The following is a 26,346-nucleotide window of genomic DNA, read 5'->3' as shown; positions in this document are numbered from 1 at the left end:
GCTGTGTCGAATCTAGCGTAGAATACGTTTAGATCCTCACACAGAGAGGCCGTGGTCTGCGGTGTGCTGATTTTCCCTCTAAAGTCTGTGATCGTGTTTAGTCCCTGCCACATACTCCGAGGGTTGTCAAACTGTTGTTCCACCCTGTCCCTGTACTCACGTTTGGCTGCTTTGATCGTCTTCCGGAGTTGGTAATGTGCGTGTTTGTAGTCCGATGTGTTCGCGGAGGCAAAGGCGGTGTTCCGTGCCGCGCGAACATCTCCGTTAATCCAGGGTTTTTGATTTGGGAAGGATTTGACTGTTCTGGATGGGACGACATCTTCCACGCATTTCCTGATAAATCCACAGACTGAGTCTGTGTATTCATCAATGTCTCTGGCGGCCACGTGAAACATTTCCCAGTCCGCGTGATCAAAACAGTCCCGCAGCGCAGACTCCGATTGGTCCATCCAACAGTGCACCGCCCTCCGGGTTGGAGCTTCCTGTTTCAGCTTCTGCCTGTAGGCGGGCAGGAGCAGGATGGAGCAGTGATCTGATTGGCCGAATGGGGCGCGGGGGAGTCACAGCCAGACCTATTAGACACCTTGTTACAATCCGTGGCTCAGTCAATAGCTCAGTTGGCAAGAGACTCATCAGCGTTATTACCAGCTCAGCCACCATCTTCACCAGCTCCGCCTGTACTACAAGTCCAGTCCATCCAACCGGAAAAGCACTGTTTTTCACCTGTTCATGTCAAGCAGAGAGACACACCACATAACGCAGTAGTCAGTCCGCAACAGCTGGCCAGCCCAGAGACTGTGACGCACTCCAGGGCCTCCCCAGAGGCTGGGTCCCAGCCCCCGGCTGACTCTGGACCCCTGGAGGTTAAGAAGCCAGCTGAGGACTGCATCCGGCTGTCGCTGCCTGAGCTGAGTCGATGCTCTGTGCAGCTGCAGTCTGCTTTGTGTTTGCCAGAGGCCCGTGCGCCTGCTGGTTCTGATCTGTTCCTGCCAGAGGCCCGTGCGCCTACTGGCTCTGTTCTGTGTGTTCCAGGGGCCCCGGTGCCCACTGGTCCAGAGACTGTTTTCGCTGGGGGGCCCGAGGAGCCCGTCCAGCCTCCTGTCTCGCCTGCTGGGGGGCCCGAGGAGCCCGTCCAGCCTCCTGTCTCGCCTGCTGGGGGGCCCGAGGAGCCCGTCCAGCCTCAAGACTCATCAGCTGGAGGTTCAGGAGAACCTAGCCAGCCTCCTGTCTCGTCAGCTGGGGGGCCCAAGGAGCCCGTCCAGCCCCAAGACCCATCATCGCCACCAGCTGCAGCCTCTGTGTCTCCATCCTCGCCAGCTGCGGCCTCTGTGTCTTCACCCACGCCGTCGCCTGGTCCAGCCACTGCTTCACCCACGCCTGGCCCGGCTTCAGCCTCTGCTTCTGCTTCAGTCTCGTCTGGTCCAGCCTCTGCTTCTGCTTCAGTCTCGTCTGGTCCGGCTCCAGCCTTCGTGTCTTCAGCATCGCCTGGCCCGGCTCCAGCATCCTCGTCAGCATCGCCTGGTCCGGCCTCTGCTTCAGCATCCTCATCAGCTGCCTCGTCTGGTCCAGCCTCTGCTTCGGTCTCGTCTGGTGCTGCGACGGCCACGCCACCTTCGGGTCCCAAACTGCCGCCTCGACATCGGCGGTCATCTGCCAGGCCGCTGGTGGAGCGTCATCGTCACTATGGACGACCTCCTAGACGCCGCCGTTGCTGTCCGCACGGTCGGCCGCCTGAACTGTTTCCTCGTCACCGCCGTTGCTGTCCGCACGGTCGGCCGCCTGAACGGTTTCCTCGTCGCCGCCGCTGCCGTGTGCACGGTCGGCCCCCTGAACTGCCTCCGCTCCGCCACCGCTGCCTTCCACTCGGTCGGCTTTCGGAGCTGTGTCGCCGACGTGGCCGGCCTCAGAAGATAAACTGTCCTGGACTTCTGAGCTGTGAGCCTCTGGGCCGGCCTCCTGAACTGTGTTTTGTCCTGGTACTCCAGCATGTGTGTTTTTGTTTTGGACAATTCCCTCGGTCCGCTGGAGCTTGTTTTGTTCGGTGTTGGTCCCTCCGTCCTGGGCCCCCGCCGCCCGCCCTGGGTTGGTCGTCTGTTTTTGTTTTGGGCTGTCTGGAGCCAGCCCTTGGAGGGGGGGTACTGTCATGGTCCTGGGTCGTTGACCCAGCGTTTTGTGTTTTGTGACTATTTCCCTCTGTTCTAGTTATTCTGTGTCCTCCCCCCTTGTGTCCGGTTCGGGTTCTAGATTTCCTGTTTTACTTTGTAGGTCTGTGTCTCGTTATGCCCATTAAGTTCCAGCTGTGTCCCCTCCTGTGTGCCATTTCCTCATTACCTGGTGTGTGTATTTATAGTTGGTGTCTGCCTGTGCTCCTCGTCGGCTCGTCTGCACTCATCCGTGTATTTCTGCGTATCTCTGCATTCATCTGCGTTCCATGGTGTCCTGTCTCTGCGTCCCTCTGCCCCGCACCCCCTTTGTACGGTCTCAGGTTTGCTATTTAGTTTCTCCCAGTTTAGGTTTCCGTTTGTAAAGTACTCATACCTCGTTGCCTGTTTTTTGTCACCACCACCTTTGTAAATAAAACATCACTCGTATCATCAGTTTGCTGCATCTTGGGTCCTCCTTTTCCTCCACACCACACGGCTCCCTCCGCCAGCCGTGACAAAAATACTGTATTCACACTTTAATTCCTGTTTGCAGCCAAATAACCCTTGCTCTGCACCAGCATTGTGGCAGCAATGTATTTGCAAGGATGACAGCACCAAAAAGATTACTCAGAGCATCCCTAAGTAATGACACGAAAAGTAATCCGCTGTCAGCTCGTAGCTTTGTGCAGAGTGGGAGTTTTTACAGAAGCAAAAGCTGGGAAGTTTAGAGGAAATGTTTTTTTGGGCTGTGTGCATCACAGCCCATCGTATCTCGTTCCTCAGCCCACGTCAGAGTGAATTATTTAGCATTTATTTTTGCATTAGCTGATGCACTGGTGTGTTTGGACACAAAAGAAAGCAAAATGTTAATTTGTGTATTAGACTCCACCATCTGTCACAAAATCTTGTGTACCTTTTTGGAAGATGAAAATCCCATTTAGCCGTTATCGGAGCAAATTCACTTAGTGACGCAAACTTTGTGTTTTTAACAAAAGAATAGCTGTAGTTTTGAAGTTAGCTGCTAATTGTTTTTGGTAAATACGACAGATTTTTGTCTGTCCAAACTGATTTTTGGTAATGTTACTTTTAACGGGGAAAAATGATCCCGTCTGCCGCTGTGATTGCTGGTCTGATTAAATTTACATTTGCTAAAATTTTAGTTAGTTGGTTCCAAATGAATTAACAGCAAATTCAATTGACTTTTTTATGTTACTCTAGCTTTTAATGGACTCTGTTCAATTCTATTTCATTTATAGAGCGTCAAATCACAACAACAGTCACCTCAAGCTGCTTCCTCCAGGACATATAGGAAGGAAGGGGCAACCTCCCTAACTTGCCTCCCACTCCCACATAATGATTAAATGCAGAGTGGTGTATAAACACATAGTGAGTAATGAAAGGGGAATGAAGAAGAAATACACAGTGCATCGTGGGAAGCCTAACCCTAAAAGTAAAGAGGGTGTTTGTCTCCTGAATCCCAAACTGGGAGCCTGTTCGACAGAAGAGGAGCCTGAAAGCTGAAGGCTCTGCCTCATACTCTACTTTTAAATATCCTAGAAACCACAAATAAGCCAGCAGTCTGAAAGTGAAGTGTTCTGTTGGGGTAATGTGTTCTATGAGGTAGAGTGCACTCCAATTCATCTGGCAGATTTAGTAAATGTAGCGATGACATAACCCCAATAACTACCTCCCACCACCACCATAAGTTGTATACCCAACCAGTCACTGGTTGAAGGGTACATACAATTTCACTCAGCTGAGGTTTCATTCAACTTTGCCTTCAACAGAGCCTACTCACTACTATCCCATTGAAGCTCTCAGGCTTGGTGGCTGTCCCACATGATTATGGTAATCGCAGCTGTACTTTAGTATTAATGCAGTCGTGATTTATTGATGTTAAAATGCTATTTGTGGCCCCTTTAAGTCTTGATCCTTTGATGTCCTTTGACATTTTGAAAACACTTGGACATGGGGTGTGTTATGTAACGTTTATCACTCACTCCCTGTTGGAACCAATTAATATAAAGCAGTAGAAATACTAAAATATAAATTAACTTTGTGTCCACAAAATCTGCATGGATTATTCATTAACCCCACCAGGGAGATTACAGCTGATTTTCAGCAATGCTTGTAGCTGTCAGGGCTGCTAGCTGTGGATTTTTGACACTTAAGCACACATGGGTCAGAGAGCATCCTGCTGCTTAAACAACAGCACGTAACACACACAACATCAGCATCTAAAGTATTTGGCAATCCCAGGGCCGGCTCATCTTTTTTTACAAGGTACTCACACTATCTGACGAACTGAAGAAGTATGTGATCCCCAGGGCTATGCGCGGACCAAAAGGAGCACTGGCATGGAACAACAATGTCAGCATATTCAGACGCAGGAGGTCCAACAGGGAGGAACCATGAAAACTTTGCTGGCTGTCCAGTGCTTACAGAGCTTCAGGAAATCTGGGAGCATGGGGCTTGTGTTTTATTCATGGCGCAGAAAACATAAAAAGGATAGCTAACAAAAATCCTACATCGAGGTAATTTGAGGAAGCGAAAGAAAGAAAACTGCAACATATAAAGTAAATAAGGGAAGGGGAGTCGGGGAATCTGAGAAGGAAGTGATGAATACGCAGCAAATTAAAGAGTATACAGAGTATAATGAGGGAGCTGTTACATACAAAGCATGGATGGAGGAATAAAGAGAAGAAATGTTAATAGAAAGAGTCTTTAGGTGATTCTAAATCAGTTTCCCCTCCAGGAACCTGAGTATGTTGGACTTTTATAGGGGCTTTTGTTCTTTTGTTCTAGAGTTTATTCCAAAAACAACTGCCTGTTTTGAGATGAATTATTTGTCAGAAAAAACAAAAACAAAGCCTAAATATTTTCACAACTTCTCCTGATCATCTCTCATCTTCCTCTAAGGGAGGAATAAATGTATGGCACAGAACACAAAAGCCTACACAGTATGAAGAATTAAACGTTATTCTAATATGATCACCAGTGCTTTACAACCACAATCAATCTACAAAGAAAGTACACGAATCTTCCGTGACATTATTAACCTATGAACTGACAGACTATTATCCTTATCCCATCACCATAATGCCAGTTTGCATTTTGTGTAATCTTGTTGTCTTCAATTGGAAATACATTACCTTCAAGCATTTAGAAATACGCCAGCAAGCCAGATATACATGATTGGGGTCAGGACCCCCCAGAAATAATCTGCTCTTGGCATTTCTATTTTAAACGCAGATTAATCAGACAAGAGTTCAGGGTGCCGACTGGGAGGCAGAAAACTCTGGACTATTTTTGCAGTATGGAAATAGCTGGGAAGGGGGGAAGTTTGTAATTTGGTTTGGATTGCTTTTTAGGACTGACTGAAGCCTATAAGTCTGGTGTTAAGTATTTGGTCCATCCTCTGAAGCTCACACTTTTCTTAGCTTTGCACTGCATGATTGGCATCAATATTATACCTACATGTTTATAATGCTAATAATCAATGTTGGCTTCAGTATTACAAGCCTGTAGCTATTTAAGGCTGCACATCTGCAGTATACATTCATGGCAGAATCCCAGATTTTTAAACAGATATAACAACTATATTTATATACATAGTTCCCGCTCCTAAAATATAGATATATGGAAGCCAATTACAAATGTAATTTATGTCTGGATATAAACTTATGAGAAACTGTTTATTAAAGTATAATATTTAAGAATGTTAAATTCAAAACCCACTTCTAAACTGCAGGTTTATACACAATCAAAATAAGAATTATTTTAAAATCTGCATTTACATGTATCCAACTTGGAGTCTACTCAAACACCAGGTAACTCCTGTTAACACGGGATCATTATTTGCTCCCTAACTAATGAGGCCATTTAAGTCTTTGGGAACATTCTGCATGTTCCCTTATTTCTCAAAGGGTCTCTACAGTGAATGTATCCACATGTTTGATTTGGCACAGATTTTATACCATATTTTTTCAGGGGGGGTTGTGACCCCCAGAAGCAGTAATTCGTGTGTTCGAGTGTAAGATGAATGTGTGAACCACTATTATGAATCATCACAATACAGTTACAGAATACTAGCAAGTCATTTTTAATGCTCTACCCGCTGTGTTATGTCCATCGTCAACCGATTTTATTTATCGTACATTTCATAGCCGATGTGTAACTGATTTTAGTATAATGAGTCATAAATTTATACATACATGGGAGCCTTCTGAGCTTTATATGGGTAGGAGGCCTCAGCTTATCAGGATCAGACTGTGACAGTAATGACACCCCAATGATCTCTATAAACAATGTAGTGATAAAAATCAAATTAGGTGGACAGAGAACACATGGACACTGATGGTGGAGGTTGATATTTTTAGTAGATGGAAATTTCTATGATGTACTGCTGTTAATACTCCAGTGTGTGTGTGTGTGTTCATGTTACTTTATGTGTCTAGAGCAAGGAAGCAAATTAAACTTAATTGAGTCGTCTGCAGGGTGCACCTCTCGACAAGCAGAATGTTGTAAAATTTGTTTCTGCTGAGGAAACGACAGCTAAACTTTGATCTGATGCGAGCGAGATTTGAGTAACTGCTACCTGCTGGTACATGACAAATAAAATTCTCCTTCCAAGTTTTCCACTGACTCTAAAAACGCTCCCCGTCTCTATTGCTGTTTCTTTTTCCTCTAGGTCTCAGAGTGCTTAATGCCATTAACTCCTTCACTGACATAAACCAGTCACCGAGGAGCCTCTTTCACATCACTCTTTCATCTCCCTGCTGTCACCGAGAAGCTCCTTCCACTTTTTTACCCCTGCTGATTATGGAGAATCTCAGTGAACTCCAAAATCCTTTGCTGGACAAAAACAGTAAACACATGATCAATGGTTACGGAGGAGAATTCCCCAACAATCATTATCAGGAAAACATTATAAACTACTTTGCTGGAGGAGGAGGAGGTGGAGGAGGTGAAGGTGGAGGAGGAGGAAAAGTGAGTAATGGCAATGCAGTGAGCGGAAGTTACAATACCAACGGGAAGGTGAAATCCCAGCAGTTTTTGGATGCCACCTCGCTACATCTGGCAGTAGAAGCCTTCTACAGACCCAATTTCATCCTATACAAGGAGGACAGTGGCAGCATTAAGGCTAAGGAATACAGAAATGAGTGCTGTGAGACCACCTTCACTGAGAAAAAGGCAAAGGAGGTGTCCAACACAACAGGGGCAGACACGCCCAGCACGGAAGAACCCCAGACGAAGCTGCTGGAGGACGGCGAACACATCAAGATCCAAACGGTTTCCTATGAGGTGGAGGAGGAGGAGTATGTGGAATATGAGGTAAGGGCAAAAAATGCATTCAGCATGGAAAGACAATGCATGATAGAAAGCTTGCATTATTTTAGATACTTTTTAAAATTTGCTCTGTTCTTAACAAAAAGCACGTAGAACTAAAATTAAAATAGAAGAATCCAAAAGTAATAAAAAAATGAACTTGTTTAGCGCCTTTCAAGAAACCCAAGGGTGCTTTACATGCTTTACAAAAGTATATAAGTAAACAAAAAGGCTGGAGGGTGAAAGCTTTGTTGAAGAGATTATTTTTGAGAGGTTCCTTAAGAGTTCAGTGTGGGGTGTTTCAAAGTTCAGATTACAGAGAGTTCCAGAGGGTGGGGCCTGCCACACTGAAGGCTCTGTCCCCAGAGGTGTGGAGGGTGGTGCGTGGGACAAAAGCAGGCCCATTGCATTAGAGACTGTTTGTATGGGTGCAGCAGGTCAGATAGGTACCGAAGGACCAGAATGTTGAGGGATTTGTAAGTGAATTGTACCGAATAGTACCATATATATAATATTTTAATATACATATAAATTTCAGTTCAGTCATTCATAGACGCATGTGCAGTTTCGTAGGAAAAACCCAAAGCAGGCAGCTAATGTGGGTGTGCATGTGTTTCTGTTAATTGACAGCAAGCTTGCTTGTATTCCTGTGGTAGATCTGCATTTATATCATCACACCAAAGGATTGAGCTTAGCTCCTGGATCAGTCTGCCATTTTTGCTAAACACAAATCCATTTGATCCACTGACCTTGGCCTCAATTCCCAACTCTTGTAAAATTCATCGTTAGATAATAATAAATCACCCATGTCTGCCTCACACAGGAATATTAGGTACCACAGCTTTAGCCACAGTATTTTCACTCTCAACCGACATGACCAATAGCACAAAGCACTCCAAAGGATTTAGGGGATTGGACTGGTGGAATAGGGTGTTAAGAGTCGACCAGTGTCCTGCAACGCTTAATGGACTGGCTGCCACACACCTGAGTCCACTAGAATGAACCTGGACTGCAGTGATAAACATGCAGCTGCAGAAATGCTGCATGAAATGGGTATATATAGCTCATAGAAATAGAAGCTGGGGAAGGGAGGAATGTAAATGATTAACTGAGCTCATCCTGGCAAGATGAGCTGAGGAAAAAATTTGATGTGCAAATGTCAAGAGCAAATAAAATCCAGATTTTCTGATGTGAAGGTTTATTCCATTGTAGTTGTAGATTTGCACACAAAATAAGAGCGAATACATGAGTTACAATTCTTACTGAATTCACACAAAGTCTCTATTCATAGACTTCTAGAGGTTCCTTTTAACCCACTCAAAGGTTAAGCGAACACATTACCATATAGTTCATATTTTTCCACACACTTCCTGTTTAAAAATGAACAAGTGCTTAAAAAAGCATCATCAGGCCCCACAGCCAGATTTGAGATGTAAAAGAGGCAAATACACAGTGGGACTCATTATGTAGCCTCCCAACAGGAGATCATTGACACCACAAAGTGTGTGGTGTCTCTACCACCAGGCCCACAGTCTGACACAATGTGCAGAAGGAAGACTAGAAAGCCCCTACACTGACATGCAAAAACTCGTCTGTGTCTACCATTCGAAACACTGCCATACAGGATGTATTTGCAATGTAACTAGCAAACAGCTACCAATCAATAGCATATTGATTTGTTCTCTCATGCAAAAAAAAATACACATCAGTAACTTGCACAGAATGCAAGTTACTAGTTTTTGTATTCTTCACTGCCTTTGCTAGCACTCTGCTATAGTTTTTATGTACTTTTATTCCAAACAGTAACCTGAAAGTCACAGCAGGACTGTGGCTATGGACAATAAAAAACACATGGATTTAGCTTATAGGTTGTAAAAATAGATCCAATATCAAAGTGCCTTATAACTTAATTCTGTCTAAAGGCCTTAAAATGGGAATGGGTCTATGGAACGTATATAGGAAAACCGCTTTTTGACTTGACCTTTATATAAACACCCTCTCTCTAAATTTCTTACTTACTTTATTGGCTTAGTCAAATTTGGGTCACACTGAATTAAAACAAATTGAGCCTATTTTGCAAGTCTCGGTCTTAGTGTGTTTCAAAATGAACGACTATCTGTGGTAGGAAATTGTATGCTTATTGGCTAACAACTTGCCAGTATCAAGTTGTTAGCTCGTGAGCATGCAGTTTTCAGTCAGACTAGGGCCTCCTCGTCATGTAATTTCTTTTCATTGTTTCCAACCAAGATGATGATGGCAGAAACTCCCATATTGAGGCTCCAAAACCGATGGGTAATATCACAGCACCTATACCCACCTTTTATACAGTCTATGATTTTGACTCCCATATAACAGCCCATATAAATCCCATATAAAAGTTTGTTCTTTAGAGATCGTAGCAGAAACTCAACAGGGTGCCTTTAATGACCCACCTGAAACTGAAAATCCTAAATCCTAAATGTGAAGAGGTACTAGATTATTTTGTGTAGCACATGTGGACTTTTAAGGCATATTGTGAAATATGAAAAATACAGTTTGCCTAATGTAACACAATTTTATTTGTTTAAAGCATAACATGGGTGCCAATTTGTGTGACACTCTGCAAGCGCTGCCATATATTACCATCCTTTGTTTTAGGCACTAGGTCTTACATGACCAATGCTCAACTGATCCAAAATCCAGCCTCGTTTCCTTTCACAATGTAATTACAAAGAAGAAGAAGTTTTCCTTTTCCTTTTTTTTTTGTTTACTCCACATTGACTTTTTGAAGTTTTTAATCCTTTTATCTAGTCTGCTTCTCTTTATTTGCAGCTCCTCCTTAGTGAGTTGTATTGATTTAATAAAGGGATCAGTAAGGTGTAATGGTTTTTGCCTGACTCAGCTGAATAGAGCAATGAGAAAAGAGTTTTTCTCTATGGTTTCTTTCTTTCTTTTAGAACCATTGGTATTGCTTAACCAAAACTACTTCTTTTGCGATGTCTAATCCATAATCATCATTATTCCTGTAACCAGGAATGATACCACCAGTGTAAAAAGCATATTATCTATAAAGTTTCTGAATTACTAAAACTAATAACTAGAAAGCTAATCAACCAAACTCAGCAACAAAAAAATTTGCAGGCTTATAGAACAGCAAACATTGAAGTGCAGTGCTTCCGACTACATAATGTGATCTATGTCTGCTTGAAGCATGATTCTGGTGATTAGAGTTATGGTATTTTTGTCAGCTTGGTTAAGATTTGGACAAAAGCCTTTTTACTGGTGCGCTGGACCTTAATACTACTGTATGTGCCGGTTTTATATAAAGACAGAAATATGAATGCAAATTCTTTAGATCAAATATATAAAGCCCATTCGCTTAGAATCACTTATAAACAGACCTTTGCAGCGTTTCAGGCAGGCACAGTGTTAGCATTAGTCACAAACCCCATTCCTGGCCAGTTGGGCCCATCCAAAAACATGCTTTATAAATCAGGCAGTCTTCATTTACACAGAAAGCTGTTGGGGTCATAATTTGTGTCATTCTCTCTGCTGCCATTTTAATATCACCACCTGCCGTTTCTCTTCATTTCTCTTAATTGGATGCCATTTTGAAAAGGCTGTTAACCTGATCCACCCAATCCCAAAAGAACTAGTATAGCAGCTGATATCCTCATAGATCTTCTCACCTTTTTGGCATCATTTAAATTAGTATGAACTTTATCTGGACTGCTAGTCATTTCCTTCACTTCCCATTTCAATCAAATGAGTTGAGATTTGCTCTTGTTGGACTTTTTTTATTAACCAATGTAAAATGATCCAATTTGGCAGTCCAGCTATGGGTTATTCTTAACAATTAGAAACTTACTTGTTCACTGTCATCTAATAATCATAATGGGTTTAAAAAATATATAAAGAAACTCAAAGTTCCTGATCTCAAAATTGAAGCTGATGTGAAAGTGTAATAAACCAGCTTTTTGATTCCTATTGTAACAGACTACAAAAAAGTAACCATGTGAGTTAATGGTCATTTTCAATTGTGTATGATATTTATTTTGTAAACTGTTTCCATTTTTAAAATAGACAGCAGACTACCGTGTGTATGTTCACTGTCTGCTAAGGTTCTACCTTGGAACCATAACTCACTCATGATGTGCAATTTCAAGAAATGTGATGATGTGATGTTACCTTGGCTATATCCTTTTCTTAATACACAGTGTTTATAGTATGTAGAATCACAAAATACATTTAAAAGTCTAAATTTTGATATATAATTTTTTAATCATATAATCCGTATCTGCATTGTGAATCGATACATCACTCATGCTAAATAGATTTATCCCTTAATTGAGTGAAAAACTCATTTATAGGGTTCTCTTACGTTCCCTATAGTAAACCCCAGATTGTCATGAAAGGTATTTGCCTTACCCATTACACTACACAGCCAGCTGTCCTTGCCCGCATCGCCCTTATTAAAAGCCTGGTGCCATCACATGTTTTAAACGTCTGGCGCTGCTTATAGTATTAAACGCCTGGCACCAATTACAATGGAATTTAAAATGGCAGGTGGCATTAGTACTGTAGTTTTATTCTGCTTGTTCTCTGCTTACCACATTGCCCCTACATTGGTAGCAGTTTGGCAGCTTTGGTTAATTCACTTTGTGTTCCTGACCTCGTGTTGTTGTGACGCACAGTAATGCAGACAGGGAGCATTCTTTTTTCAGCGTGGATATTGCTGTTTTTGATGGTTGCAAACAATTTCATGGTCCATTACCACAATCACCTGAACTGGATTTGGCGTAGAATGGGATTTTTCATAACAACTATATATCTGTATTAAATTTGGTCTTTTCCAAAATGTATATAGCCCTCCATCCCACACTCCCTCAATTTAGTTCTCTCTTCTATGTGAGTGTTGAGTGGTTAAGGATGACTTGTGTTGTGAAGTCACACAAGTCATGACGAACTGAACCTCAGGTTGTTTAAATATCTTCAGTTCAGCTTTTGTACACTTAAGTGAATATTGCTGCTGATGGATGCTTGCATGAATTCAAACAGTGCACTTTCCACTACAGATAACTTAACTCTCATATTCCCTCTGTCAGTGTGTAGTCATGTTAGATCTGATATATTGCCTACCTTAACCCTTGTGTGGTGTTCGTATTTTTGTTACTCAGCCAGTGTTCATGGGTCTGGTGGACCCGCTAGAGTTTTGGCTTTCCAAATTAACACTATCAAACAATTTTATGTTAAATTACTCAACAGATGTTTACTTCATCCCAATTACAAGACATATGAACAGCAAACATGGTTAATTTTTTCCCTTTACCTTTGTTAGATCACATTTATGAATTAATGTGCTTCTCGTTTTTCTTTTATATAAAATGTTATAAATAAATCAGTTATAATCAAGTGGAGTGAGTGGAAAGACACAACACATTTACACGTGAAAAAATAATTAATTGTTTAATTTTTCTTTTGAAAAAAACTGAACACGGGTCTCACAGACCCGAACACCATACAAGGGTTAAATGGTAGTTCAGTCACAAGATGTTAGTCACAAGCTCCTTTCTATCCAACCATTTAAGGCTCGAAGCTGTCTCACCCAATTAACACACTTTATACCTGAGGTGGCATTCATACTGCCTGAGCTGTGCTCACCAAATTGTTCTTATATTGTCCCACTTCAGATCTGTAAGTTCCCGAATTCCTTAGTCTTTTCTTGCAATAACAAAAGTTTCTTTGTTCATAATATATACATTTAACTGTATAAGTCTCTTATGGTCCCAGGGACAGTGCGTGCCATGCCTACTCAGATTGTTCCAGAGAAAAACTCCAAGTCATAGCCAAATTCAAATGTGTGCTGTAGTAAATCTGTCTCCTGCCTGACTTCTCAGTCCTTGTCGAACTGAGTGCACATGCCAGAGCTTCATTTCCACTCCATCAGTTATCCACTGGATATAGAAACGCCCTAAAACATTCAATTAATACTTGTGCCTGCTTCACCTCTCATTAAACCTGTCAATGAGAAGAAGTACAGTTTAACTAATTGTATGTCATTGCTGAGCGTCTACAACAGCAGAACGGCTGTCTTTATACACTACAGCTACACAGATGTGGTTACTTATAAGGCTTCTACCACAAATGTATCACATTACTCCAGCAGTATTTGAATCTTGATTATGAAACACAGAAGGGTAATGAAATAGTTTTTTATACCTCTCATATTGTAACAAATTCCACAGAATATAGTGCATTAAAATGAATAAAATACAAATAAATAATATTAGGGTTTAAATCGGAAGAAGTTCATCGCTCATTAAAAGCAGAATTAAGTGAGCTTTGAGTTGATGAATAATTAAAAGTCTAAATTAGTGTTTTCCCAAACCTTTGGAGCCACGGCATATATTTCACATCAGAAAAATCATGCGGCGCACCACCAAACAAAAATGTCACAAAAAGCATATTGATCATTTTTCCCCGTGCCCCAGGTATAGCGGGATTGGCTCGGTTTGTCCGTAGTATACATTTTTTGCTTTCTTCTGACCACTACTCATGCTAGGGCCTTCATCTGTGTCAGAATTTTCTCCAGGACATAATAATGGATTGGATTTATATAGCGCTTTTCAAGGCACCCAAAGCGCTTTACAATGCCACTATTCATTCACTCTCACATTCACACACTGGTGGAGGCAAGCTACGGTTGTAGCCACAGCTGCCCTGGGGCAGACTGACAGAAGCGAGGCTGCCATATCGCGCCATCGGCCCCTCTGGCCATCACCAGTGCCCAAGGACACAACGACCAGGACAGAGAGCCCGGGGATTGAACCGGCGACCTTCCGATTACAGATGCAACCCCCTGAGTCACGGTCGCCCCGACATATCTTCCTTTAATTTTTAATTCCCAATATACTATATATCATGAAATCTCTCAGGGCTATGCAAACACATATATATTTTCATAAATTATAATATGCATAGGGTGGCTCCACTCAAGTTGGTTGGATTCCTTTCTTGGACATTTCAAGATCACATTACTGAGAAAATCTTTTAATCAGGTTTCAGGTTTTAATCAGGTTTACCCCCCCCCCCCCCCCCCCCCCCCTTTTTTTTTTTTTTTTACTTAATGAATGAACAGCTTAGCCAGTACAGTATGCTCATGTTACTTTTCCTTTATTTTGCTGATTATGTGTGTATATGTGTGTGTGTTTAAATTACAAAAAAGATAGATAAAAAGAGAGAACTACTGCAGTGGAAAGAAGTATTTTATTTTTAAAAGGGTGGGCCTGAAAAGAGTTATTATATAAAGCACAAACTCTCCAATGATCAAAGTGCATGAGTAAATTGCAGATAGCCTCTGAGGAGAATCAGTAAAGTAGAATAGCAATTAGAAGTAAAGCAGCTCTTAATGATATTACTGGAGAAACTGAAATCTCAGTATGATTCAAAGTACCATTTGTCTTTTTTAAACACTTTTAGAGCTCAGTAACATCTCAAGTGTAAAAAAAACCCCAATAATTTATTCAAAACACTAAAACATCAAATGATTAACTTTTGTTTACTAACACTTACATTCCTTTTTACAAAACGCATCCTCTGTCCAAAAGCCCCTTTTAAGTCTTACATCTCCCATTAGAGTACTTTATTAGTTTTTCCCCTTTATTAGTTTTATTTTATTTTGAGTGCAATATTAAAAAGCAGAGCAGTTTGTAAGCAGAACATTTGCTGAATAGAAGCAGCATAATGGCATGCACCAGAATTATTGAATCGGTCCCAGCTGCAAGGTCACAGTTCTGCATTGTGACCTCCATGTAGAACATGAAAGGTGAGAGTTTTGCCTTCAGAAAACACTTTACGTGTTCGAGGTGTCTGTTCCAGACAACTGAGGCAACCTCACCTGCCTTCTCTTTTCAGCATCAACCACAGGAGGGCTACCAAATGAAGCCCTCTTTCTCTGCCTTGCTCCTGGTCTCACTTTTGTGAGGTGGGAACATACAGTCAGCTTGATTTGAAAGAGCTCCTGTGTTTTAGGCACTGATTTTTCCAAAATTATGCAAAAGGCATGCCTGCTCAGATCCCAGCTGTAGTCACTAATCTTGAATGCCAATAAAGTATGTCACACGAGAGGTAAACTATTTATCTATTTGTTTATTCTTTTTTAATTTATGCTGTTAGACGATGTCATTATCATGTCACGGTGACTGATACAGGCCGTCAAGATGCCAGTGCTCATATTACAACAGTTGGCAAGTTACTGCTCTGCTTTATTATTTAGTTGTGTGACAATATAATCAAGTTAAAGGTGACGGTTTTGGTGTGCAGAGTCTGAGTAGGGGGACAGTGTAACTGATGTTTTTCTAACTGAAACCAAAAAAAAGAGGGAAGAAAATGCATTTAGAGCATTTTTTTCACTGCAAGTCAGGGTTGAGAGAGAATCCTCTGCAAAAAATAAATAAATACATTTGAGTGGGAGGTGCAACCTTTGAATTTGGTGGTGAAAGATGTTTTTTCAGGTAAGCTCTACACAGGGGCAGGTAGAGACCTGGTGGATAGGTCTTGAAGAGAGTGCATCAATCAAATAAGTGCTTGCAGGAAGCATGATGTGGCAGGACAAAATACACCAAGGCCACGGTACTACCTGAAATCACTCATCCCGTGATAGTGGTGGTGGTATCAAATTGAGAAGACGGGTGGAGTTAATGAACCAGCAGAAACTGATTTGCCTTGATCATAACCCGTTCCCATTACTTACCATTTCACACATCAGTATCTGGGTTTTTAGATGGCAAATACTTCAGTATAATGAAATGACACTTAATCATAACATGATTGCTAAACATTGTAGTAGGGTGATTTAGTAGGTATTATGGCTGTGGTTTAATTTCATTTTTGACTGGGCCCCAGAGGTCTGTAAGTGTCCAACTGACTACTTATAGGCCAAATAATTGGGGCAGTTTTTAACTTATACATTAAAACTGTTCTTATACTTAAGCTGCAAACACTAATTTAGCTTTGTACAAGTCAGTTTATACTGTTGGCTGAGTTAAAACTAAAGAAGTTTAAAATTAAAAGAGAAGAATTAAAATATGTTGTCTTATTACCGTTTTGTTTCTTCAGCTGTCATCCTCCCATATCCCATCGTCTCTCTTTCACTGTCCACAAAGCATCAGCAGCTCTGCACAGAAGTACAGAGAGCTGCAATGTCAATGTTCAACTGTCCTGTTAATACCCCTCCCCCCAAGGTCCTAAATTTCACGCTAAAACCCTGATACTAGTGTAACGATTATGTGTGTACTATACATATATAGAATCAGGGATGAACAGGCTTAACGTGTTACTGGCGTTGACATACTGGAATATGGGTGTTCTTTAAATCATTTGAGTAAATGCGTCTCTGTCACAGCAGCAGCATTATGCTAGTGTATGTTGTTTGTAGTTATATCACATATTGTTAATTTGAGAAAAACCTCTGACCCTCGCTGGTAAACATACTTACATGGTGTTAATGATATGAACAGTTCCATTATAAGTGCTATATTTATGACTCCCTTAAAGCATGGAATGTGCTTTGAGAAGCTACATACTCAGAAATATAACAGGAAAAGAAAAACGCCTGGTGGGCTTTCCTAGAATGGGAGGACTTCACCAGCACAGTGTTAATGGAAGAGGAGAATAAATGACAGCAATGAATACTACCAAAACTTGAGTTTGAAAATGGCTGCACCATCTGTTGCATGTTCTTCAGCGTACAGAATTTGCATTCATCAGTGCATATCATATTCAGTGGCAACATTTCATTAAATCATTAAATCCTGTCTTTCTTCAGCTTTTCCAATTGAGATATTGTAATTTTAAAACCCTAAGCCTTGAAGAGAAATCCAGAGAAAGAAATACAATAATTGACCTCTGTTGCCTTTCTGAATTTTAAATCAGACCAGTTTGATTCAAAAGGTTATCAATTCTGTCTAAATCTGTGGGAATATTAGTGCCTATGGCTTAATTAAATCCAAAATGTAGTCATTCTTCAGTTCACTGCACGCACATTGTTCTTCCTCTGAAAGGTCTAACCATTATGACAATGTTTCATGTATTCTAGTGAAATCTTTCAGACATTTCTTTGTGGCAGAAAATGACAGACCAATCTCTTGAGTCATTCCCAATTCAGCAAAATGAAAGTGTTCTCTTTTCAAACTAAAGATATTTATTTCTCAGCTTGGAAAATCTTTCTGATCTATCGAAATCTTCTGGTTCCAAAAACTTGATTGAACATTGTAACTTTCCAGAGTCTGTGAGTCACTGCTTCCATTGGCCGAGAATAACTCAAAAATGTGGTCATGATAAGCAGAAACCTTATCCTTCATTAAAGATTGTTTTTTTTCTCCTTTGATGTTATATTCATTTGGAATGTCAGTAATTTACACTAATTCCATATTAAGTTTTTCTTCAATGTTAATTTATAAAAAGATTTAGGAATGCTCATTTATGTGTATTTATTAAGTCGCTCTGCTCTTGGCTGCCTTTTTACATCATTTAAAGAATGAATCAAATCTCGTGCCAAAACTACTTTTGAAATAGTAGCTCAGAATTTCTCCTTAAAATTGCAAAAGAGTTCTGACAGATTGCCACTTTGTGTGTGATAACATGCATGATTAGTATATTTGAAGTTGTAAAGAGTCCAGATAGGTATGAAAGGCACCACTGCAAAGGCAGCGGATTTTTCCATTCTATTTAATAGGACACTAAAGTCCTCCTCCAACCACATGGACACATTTTGTTGGAGGAGTATTAATAGCAACATCATAAGTCCTTGGGTGATTATTAAACGGAAAAGTATGGCAGTGATGTTCTGTCTAATGCAATACTAAGTCACACACAAACAAAACATGCCAACCAAACTCTGTTTGCATTCTGACAATCTTTGCTTCCTGGGATCGTGTGGTATTAAAATGGGATATCAGTTTGAGTCACTGCATTTCATTAATTGTTTGGCATGGCCTTGCTCTCTTCCACTCAGCATGCATTAATACATGGCCCTATATATTATACAAATGATCACTTGGAAAGCCACAGGGTTAGTTCCACAGGAATTATAAAATTAAGCAAACTTGGCCTTGAGGGAGTGTGAATAATGACATATTTTTAAAGTTGCAGAATTTTATATAAGGAATTATTTTTTATAGATCTTTTAGTTACATAAACCTTTGTTTTTCTATTAGTATTTTCCTACCTGATGATTATGGAAAACATTTCCACTGCACTTTGAGCTAATACAACTTAGAAACCAACTTTAATGAACTGTGTGACTACAGGTTTGTTTGTGCCTCCTCCACCTGAATTATCTCCTAATATGACAGTGTTTTACCAAAACCCTGAGTCTGCCTCGAACCTAATCATAAATACGTCAAATGAGGTTGTTGTAGAGACACAAACAGCCTTTTTAGTTGTTTATTTAATCTTAAAGATCATTTTTCTTTTTTATTTACCCATAGCCACTGTTTAGACAAAGGAGCACACCAATTTGGGTTCTAAGAATAGGCAGAGGAAAAAGCATTAATGATGGTCATCATAGTGATTCAAGTGCATGTTTGCACAGTCTCTACCCAGAACAGGAGTGGGAGTCAGTAAGCAGCAGCAGGCATAATTGGTCATCCTAAATGAGGATAATATGATATGTGGCTTTCACTGTTAATTACAGAATAAGGAGTAAAAGACTCTCCTTATTTTTGGTTCTGAATAAGATTCCTGAAAGAGAAACGAAGTAGCACAGATTTTCTCTCTGCCAGACGTCACTGTTGTAACTTTAATCCTTGCCTGAATAGCAACGTGAATAATGAGAAAGATGCTTTTGCAATGAGTTTCGAGTAATATCAGCCCTTCGGGAGTGATTACATGTTGCAATCCCTGAGCAGTTTTTTCCCTCTTTCTTTCTTTCTTTCTTTCTTTCTTTCTTTCTTTCTTTCTTTCTTTCTTTCTTTCTTTCATTTATTTATTTATTTATTTATTTATTTTTATGGGCAGACATGTAATGATTAGTCTGTTAGATTTAGGGGTTTTTCTTCCTCACAAAATGAGCAATATGTAGAATTTGTGGCTAGTTATAATACCAAGAGGGTGTTCTGATTTATATCCCATCTGTCCCTCTCCATTACTGTGGCAGGTCTGACTTGACACCTTTTCAATGGATGTGAATATGTAATACAGTCATGCCAAATCACGTATTACACAGCTAAAGGCACCAGCGAATCAATTACCTGCTAAATTATAGATGCAAGCTTTTTTACTGTTAATGCAGCTACCGTCTCAGTTGGGGTGACGGTGCTCTCATCCCAACTTGCAGGAATGTGTTTTGGATGTTCTATATTCTGAAGCTACTTAGATTAGTTAAGACAGCCCTATCCTTTGAGTTTTTTCAGGAGTTTCTTTCATTTGCATAATGTAGGAACACAGTGTGCTCCTGTTTGCTGAAATATTATTAGTTGCAACTTTGTATAAACCATATAAGTTGCATTAGTATTGCAACTTATATGATTTATACAAAGTTCATGATCCATGATTCTGTATGTTTTTTTTAATTTGTTTGTTTTTTATTTTGATCATTTTACCTTGTCATAGAGTTTTTTCATTTTTCTTTATGCTATGTATGCCTTTTTTTTTTCATAGTGGAGAAGTGATGGGAATGAATGGTAGTACTATATGGGGAGCAACACACAGCAAAAGTCCTTGGATTGACCAGTCAGATTCATGATTCATGAAACCCTACAACTGCACCTTTAAAAAGTGTTTCAAAAAAGATAAAATCCAACTTGTACTGGGGTCCCACAAAACAAGAATTTGTTATTTTTGTCAGATTTAATCACCAATTTCTGTGCTCAACAGCACAGTTTTGCTTATGCATTTCAACCTGTTTACACAACCTGATGTGAATGCTAAGCATGATGTGTAGTGTTTCCCTCTTGCAGCCTCATTACACGATCCTAAATTGCACACCTGTCAACAAGAAGCAACGGGGCAACGAAAAGGAAAAATAACAAATATTTTGTTCATTAATCCAACACTGCAAGTACATCCCCTTATAACTGCAATACATGTTTGGGAGAACGACATCATGAAAAGCTCTTAATACTGAATATGCCTCTCACATACAGGAGTGTCGTCGACCCAGAGTTTGTGCACTCAGGTACTGTGTAAATCTTACTAATCATATGGTAAAGATTATATTATTTTTTACTTGGTGTTTCTTCTGTTATTCCTCTGAAACCCCTAAAACCACACATCTAGGGCATCTTTTTTTACTAGCTAAATGGGGATCTGACTGTGAGAACAAGGGATGGTGAGCACTCATGGTAGCAAATTGTATCTGCACCCTAAATCATACTTTTTTTCACTCTAAATGGAACCACAAGTTACAGAATAAACATTGTGCTGTATTGATAGACTATAAACTAACATCTGAGAAAATATGGTTATTAGGAAAAATTTTACTGAGGTCATATATCGAATGTGATGAGGCTTTTTTTTTTTTAAATAACCAGAGCAGTGTTGCTCTGTTAGTTAGAAGAAAATGCAAATTTAGACATTACATTAAATTAAATTTGATACTTTATGCCATTTTCAGAAGCATAGGAGTGAAAAAATGATTGTGATTAGAACAGTGCAAACAATAACCCCAATGACAACACTATTTTTTTAGGTTGTCTGATGTGGTGAAAAATAAAGAAAAATACAGTTGCGAAACTGTATGGTGTTTGTATGCCAGATATTTGATTTGATAAGTAGTTGGTAATGTAGGCTAGCATTCTTTCTGTCTAGTTGCTGGGACGTTAAGAGAAACATAACTGTTTTTGGTGTTATCCTGTTAAATTAACTCTGTGGATGGACCTGCATGGTTGAACTGGCACAGATTTTATGTCTGATGCCCTTCCTAACGCATTGCATTTATCTTGATACCAGCATTAGCTGTATGCTAGCTTATGATGCGCTGAGGCTGGGTTTGTTATCCATCTGGGAATTTCTGATAGTTAAATGGTTAATGGTAATGGGTACACTGGCCAGGTTAATAGTTACATTAAATATTTAATATGCCAATGCTGCTGAAATGAGTGCTTAACTGACCTTGAAGTTCATTGTTCTATTGTTGCTGTTTGTGTTCAGCTGCTAGCGAGGTGAGGGGCTGTGTGCCTACCTGACTGTAAAGTTGAGTGTCAGCTAGAGGTGAAGACACAACAGAGTACCACCAAATGTGCATGTGGTTGTTATGGCAATACCCCATAATATCATTTCTATGTGATACCTGCTACTCAGTCTGTGGCTCTTTTGTCAAACTCCAAGACCAGAGTATTGTTTCTGTGCAGCCACTCCCCTCATAGTTTCATAAATGGTTGTTTTGATTTCTGTGAAGAAGATGCTTTCATAAATCATTGAGTGATGCCACTGACTAGCCAATCCGTGGCATGCAGTCTGCTGATGTCACATTTTTGGATCGCCTCAGATAGCTTGAAACCCCGGTCGAGTAGGTATTAAAAAAAAAAACCTGGTACCAGGTACTATGACCTAATGGAAATCCCTAAAAACCATTTCGAGCTGTGCCGAGGTGACCGGAGTAGGTACTAATGGAAAAAGGTCATTACGGTTGTTAATATAATACAATAGTGCTTTTTTGTGTCGATTAGTACTGAATCGCTAGTGGCTACAGACTTCTGCTTGTTGCTTTAACGTTCTTTGTTTTCTTGCACGATTTCTTTTCATTTCACCTGAATTCATATTCACCACCCGAAATATAAATATTCTGAATGTAATCTATTTTTTTAAGCAGGTAAATAATTCAGTGCCCTGTGGCTGTTAAGTAGTTTCTTTCTAGAGACCATCCTGTAGTACTTTACCTTTGCGTAGCCTCACACAATTAATTTCTGTTATTTAAACTGCTGGCTTTTGCTTTTAAAGTAGTTGAAGATATAACTTTCATTTTCTTTTATTGCACTGTTTTGGATATTAGTGGAAAATGATGTATTTAATTTTGTTCACAAAATAATGGCAGAAGTGCATACTAAACTATCGGGTAGACACACACACAATGGGTTATTTTATGAAATAATACATGTAATGTGTAATAAAATAAAATGCTTCGGTACCCAAATTTGTGAAAATCCTCCCTATGATTTTTGCAAAGATTAAAAATGATCTTGCTGTTGTCATCAGGAATTGTGACATTTAGATGACATCAGATCTGATGAAAATAAATCAATAAATAAAACATTTAATTAAATTCTACAGGTTGGGGGGCACATTTCCTGTAGTGCAAATTACACAAGCTTTTGTTTAAGCTGTCACAGCAGAATGGTGAAATCATCAGTTAGCTGTTCATTAACTGTCAGCCAGTTACCGCATGTTGACAGGATTTACACCTCGTAGGAGATATCTGAGCACAGATAGCATCATCTGCATACACAAGTCATTAGTCCTTTCTGCTACTGGAGAGATAAACATTTCATAACAAACCCACATGCGCATTTGCTCATTTAAAGTTTGGCAAAAAACTACAAAGCTGTTTAAACTGAAGGTATAATCTACAGCATCTTCCAGATAAATATGTCTGTAATAAATAATATAAAGGTTTTCTTACTTAAGCATCTCCTATTACAAACTAAAAATGTGTGGTGGTGTATTTATCTGGAACTCTTGTGGTCTGGGTATCTATTTAACTTAGCTGAGCTTAACAGAGACACAGAGCAGAGGTTAAAGCAGCACGGTTTGCAGGGTGTGTTTTTAGAAGCAATCATTGTGAAATATCCATCCATCCATCCATTCGCTTCCGCTTATCCTTTTCAGGGTCGCGGGGGGCGCTGGAGCCTATTCCAGCTGTCATAGGGCGAGAGGCGGGGTACACCCTGGACAGGTCGCCAGTCTGTCGCAGGGCCAACACACAGGGACAGACAACCATTCGCACTCACATTCACTCGCACATTCACACCATTCACACAATGGCAATTTGGATTTTCCAATTAACCTATCCCCTCAAGCTTTGTGAAATAAATGATGATAAATAATGAAATGTTTCTATTTCTATATATTTCTCCAGTTTTTTATTTATTGCTACTGCCTTGCTATTTACATTTTATTCCTACACAGTTGAAGTGGATCAACCATGATTTCATTGTACATGTACAATAACAATAAAGGGCTATTCTATTCTGTGATTCACTGTGTTGTTCTAGGTAACGCGGTCCTTTGTCATCATTCACTTTCCAGTTCTAATAACCATTATATTCTAATAACAATAATAAGCTTTTGTTGGGCCAGGAAGCAGGGCTAAGTTTAAATATTGTGGTCACAAACAGTATCCAACAGTTTTTGTTGATGGGTTTTTCTGTAAACCCGGTAAAGAAGTTTGCGACCCGTAACGTCATTCAGCTCTTGATTTGATTTCATACCCATCATTAATTTTGAGAAAAATGCTGTAAAAGATAAAGTAATTTCACTGACAACTGAGACAGTCTTCCAGACGGGTTAGTGGCCTGTTTTACGTTGAAGGTTTGTGATTAATGACCTTCCTTCCTTAAACACAGACTTATCTGCAGGTCTGCACTGATTTCAGACAACCTAAATCTTCACCTGCCTGCCTCCCCTGCTTCCTGAACTTTTCTCCCCACAGTAATCTAAGCCAATAGAATCCCTGGATGATGTGTGTTTTGATTCTCCAAACAGCCAGAAGGCTGTGCAGATATTGTCAGGGAGCTCTAAGGCACAGCACACAGCAGGGCTGGCTCTGCAGAGATTGCACCATAGTGCTTGCTTAAGGCCACAACAGCAGACTGACATTATGCACTCTTTAAGCTGCATTATGTTCATGTGTTGCAACCTTCTGGTGTCCACATGTCATTATAAAGAGCATGAAAATATATTGACCACCTAGACAGGGGCCCGTTTTTGCAGCTTTTAACGGCTTTGTAGGCAAAGCTTTTCACACAGCGTGGCATTGTCTGAGTGCACAGAGAAATTATAAATGTTCTTCTGCGGCTCAATTACTTTCTCTAATACGGTTGCATTCAAAGGGTCTATTTTTGGAGACGATTAAACCAGTATTTCCCCCTCCATCGGTGGGCAGGGCCCCCATACATCTCAGCCACCCACCCGCTAATACTCATCATCAATCAGGCAACATTGTTACAAGGAGGGTGTGTTATTGAAATTAATTAAAAACTGTTTTGCCCTCAAACCAAATGTATTTCCAATACTCTAACATGTTTACAGAAGCGTAACTTTCAATATAATGCTAATGTCACTGTTCTGCACTCTTGTTCACCGATATGAAACACAAAAATAAACATCAGAAATGCATTTTTAAGTAAAAACTGTACACTCTTCTATCAAGCCAGCCATGGTCTAGGATTGGTTCTTGATACAATATCTGGAATCAACGTGTGAGCGATAGGAAAGGTGGTAACTTCTAAAAGTACTTTTATTGCACCATGTTCATTCACTCATGAGCTTCTGTAACATGAATCAAATGGCTGAACTGCCACCTCAGCATACAGTCAAGTTCTGTAGTCTTCTTAATGACCTACTAATTTTATTCAGGTGTGCTGCAGCAAAGTTTCAGGACACTGGCCCTCCGGGACTGGAGTTTGACACCCCTGCCTTAACCAGAACTTGTATAAAAAAGAATAAAATTGTCACTATAGCTATCTTAAAAAATAATAATTATTATTATCTGGTCAGATCATATATCATAACGATTCTCACGTACTCTGCCTTCCTTCCCTGACCTTTTGCCTGACATCCAACATCTGTGCAGACATCATCTCTCTTATTGAAATGTTGAGCAAAATTGACGTCTATTTATTTGACACAATAGTCACCCACAATTTGTTAGCCTTGATTGTATTTTTCATTTATTTTCCATGTTCCACCCTCATGCTGGATCATCCTTCAAACAGGATAATGTGGGAAGGATGCAGCTTAATGTCTCATATAGAAACTGTGGCCTCAATCTGAGACTTCTTTTCATCCCTGGAAAATAAATCTCTGTACTTGGTCTCGGCTTCGTCGAAGAATCCAACAACAAAGCCGCAAGAGGAACGTGTTTGTATACGTGCATGCTAGAGAATGACGTAGTCAGAACGTCCTGTACCGACTTGTGAATTGTAACACATACTGATCTTTTCAGCTCTGGATCAGGACTCTGAATTTGCATCATCCTAAACTGTATGCAGATGTATGAGCATCTATTCTCTTTTGCTGCAGTTTCTTGTGAGAAATGTTGCATGGAGCGTGAAATAGTTTCATAAAGCTTTAGGGAGGAGGTGTGTTTGATTCATAACTATTTCACATCTGAAATGGGGTGTACTTTCAACCGTAGCTATTTTTTTCATGCCATCTGTTGTTTAGATGCCAAAATGTAGGAATCTGCATATCTCAGAACTAATGAGAAACTAATGGGCCATCACCAAAAGTCTATAAATGTGAGCTGTGACATTATGTGGAAGCAAATGATCCTGCATACGCTGGTATGTTTTGTTTCCCATTACACAAATGCCTTTTTCTTTCTCAATAAGTGGAGATTCTTTTCCCACCCACTCAACTTGAAAACCAACTCTACCTGTACAAAGACTGCTGTACCATATAAATGAAGTCTTACTCATATGTATTTTAAAGTAAATCCTGTTTTTATCTGCATGTTTGTTGGCAAATTTCATCATCCAGTGACAGAAAATTTACAGAAGTTCCACATGGTTGGACTTAGGCGCCCAAAAATATACAGGATGAGGTGTCTTGGTGATATTACTTGTATTACCTGTATTGCTATGAGTTTGCAATGAGAAATTTCTATCTCAGTAGTTAGAAACTGTTCAACGGTTAATAATGCTTGTGCTTTCACTGAGGATTAGAGGATATTGAA

General features: G+C 40.1%; 1 protein-coding gene across 1 annotated transcript in view; it reads left to right on the top strand.

Moving 5' to 3' along the window:
• Positions 1 to 26,346, top strand: part of syndig1l (synapse differentiation inducing 1-like) — a 46,022-nt gene that overhangs the window by 5,614 nt on the left and 14,062 nt on the right. Inside the window, exon 2 of the mRNA XM_082505772.1 lies at positions 6,835 to 7,478. Within this exon, the coding sequence (XP_082361898.1) occupies positions 6,966 to 7,478 (513 nt within the window). The 5' untranslated portion in view covers positions 6,835 to 6,965. The remainder of the gene's footprint in view (positions 1 to 6,834; positions 7,479 to 26,346) is intronic.

This window comes from Aulonocara stuartgranti (assembly GCF_965226115.1).
Source record: "Aulonocara stuartgranti genome assembly, chromosome: 15".
NCBI classification, from domain to species: Eukaryota; Metazoa; Chordata; class Actinopteri; order Cichliformes; family Cichlidae; genus Aulonocara; species Aulonocara stuartgranti.
The sequence above is the reverse complement of the archived record's forward strand: the minus strand, read 5'-3'. Positions and strand labels throughout refer to the sequence as shown.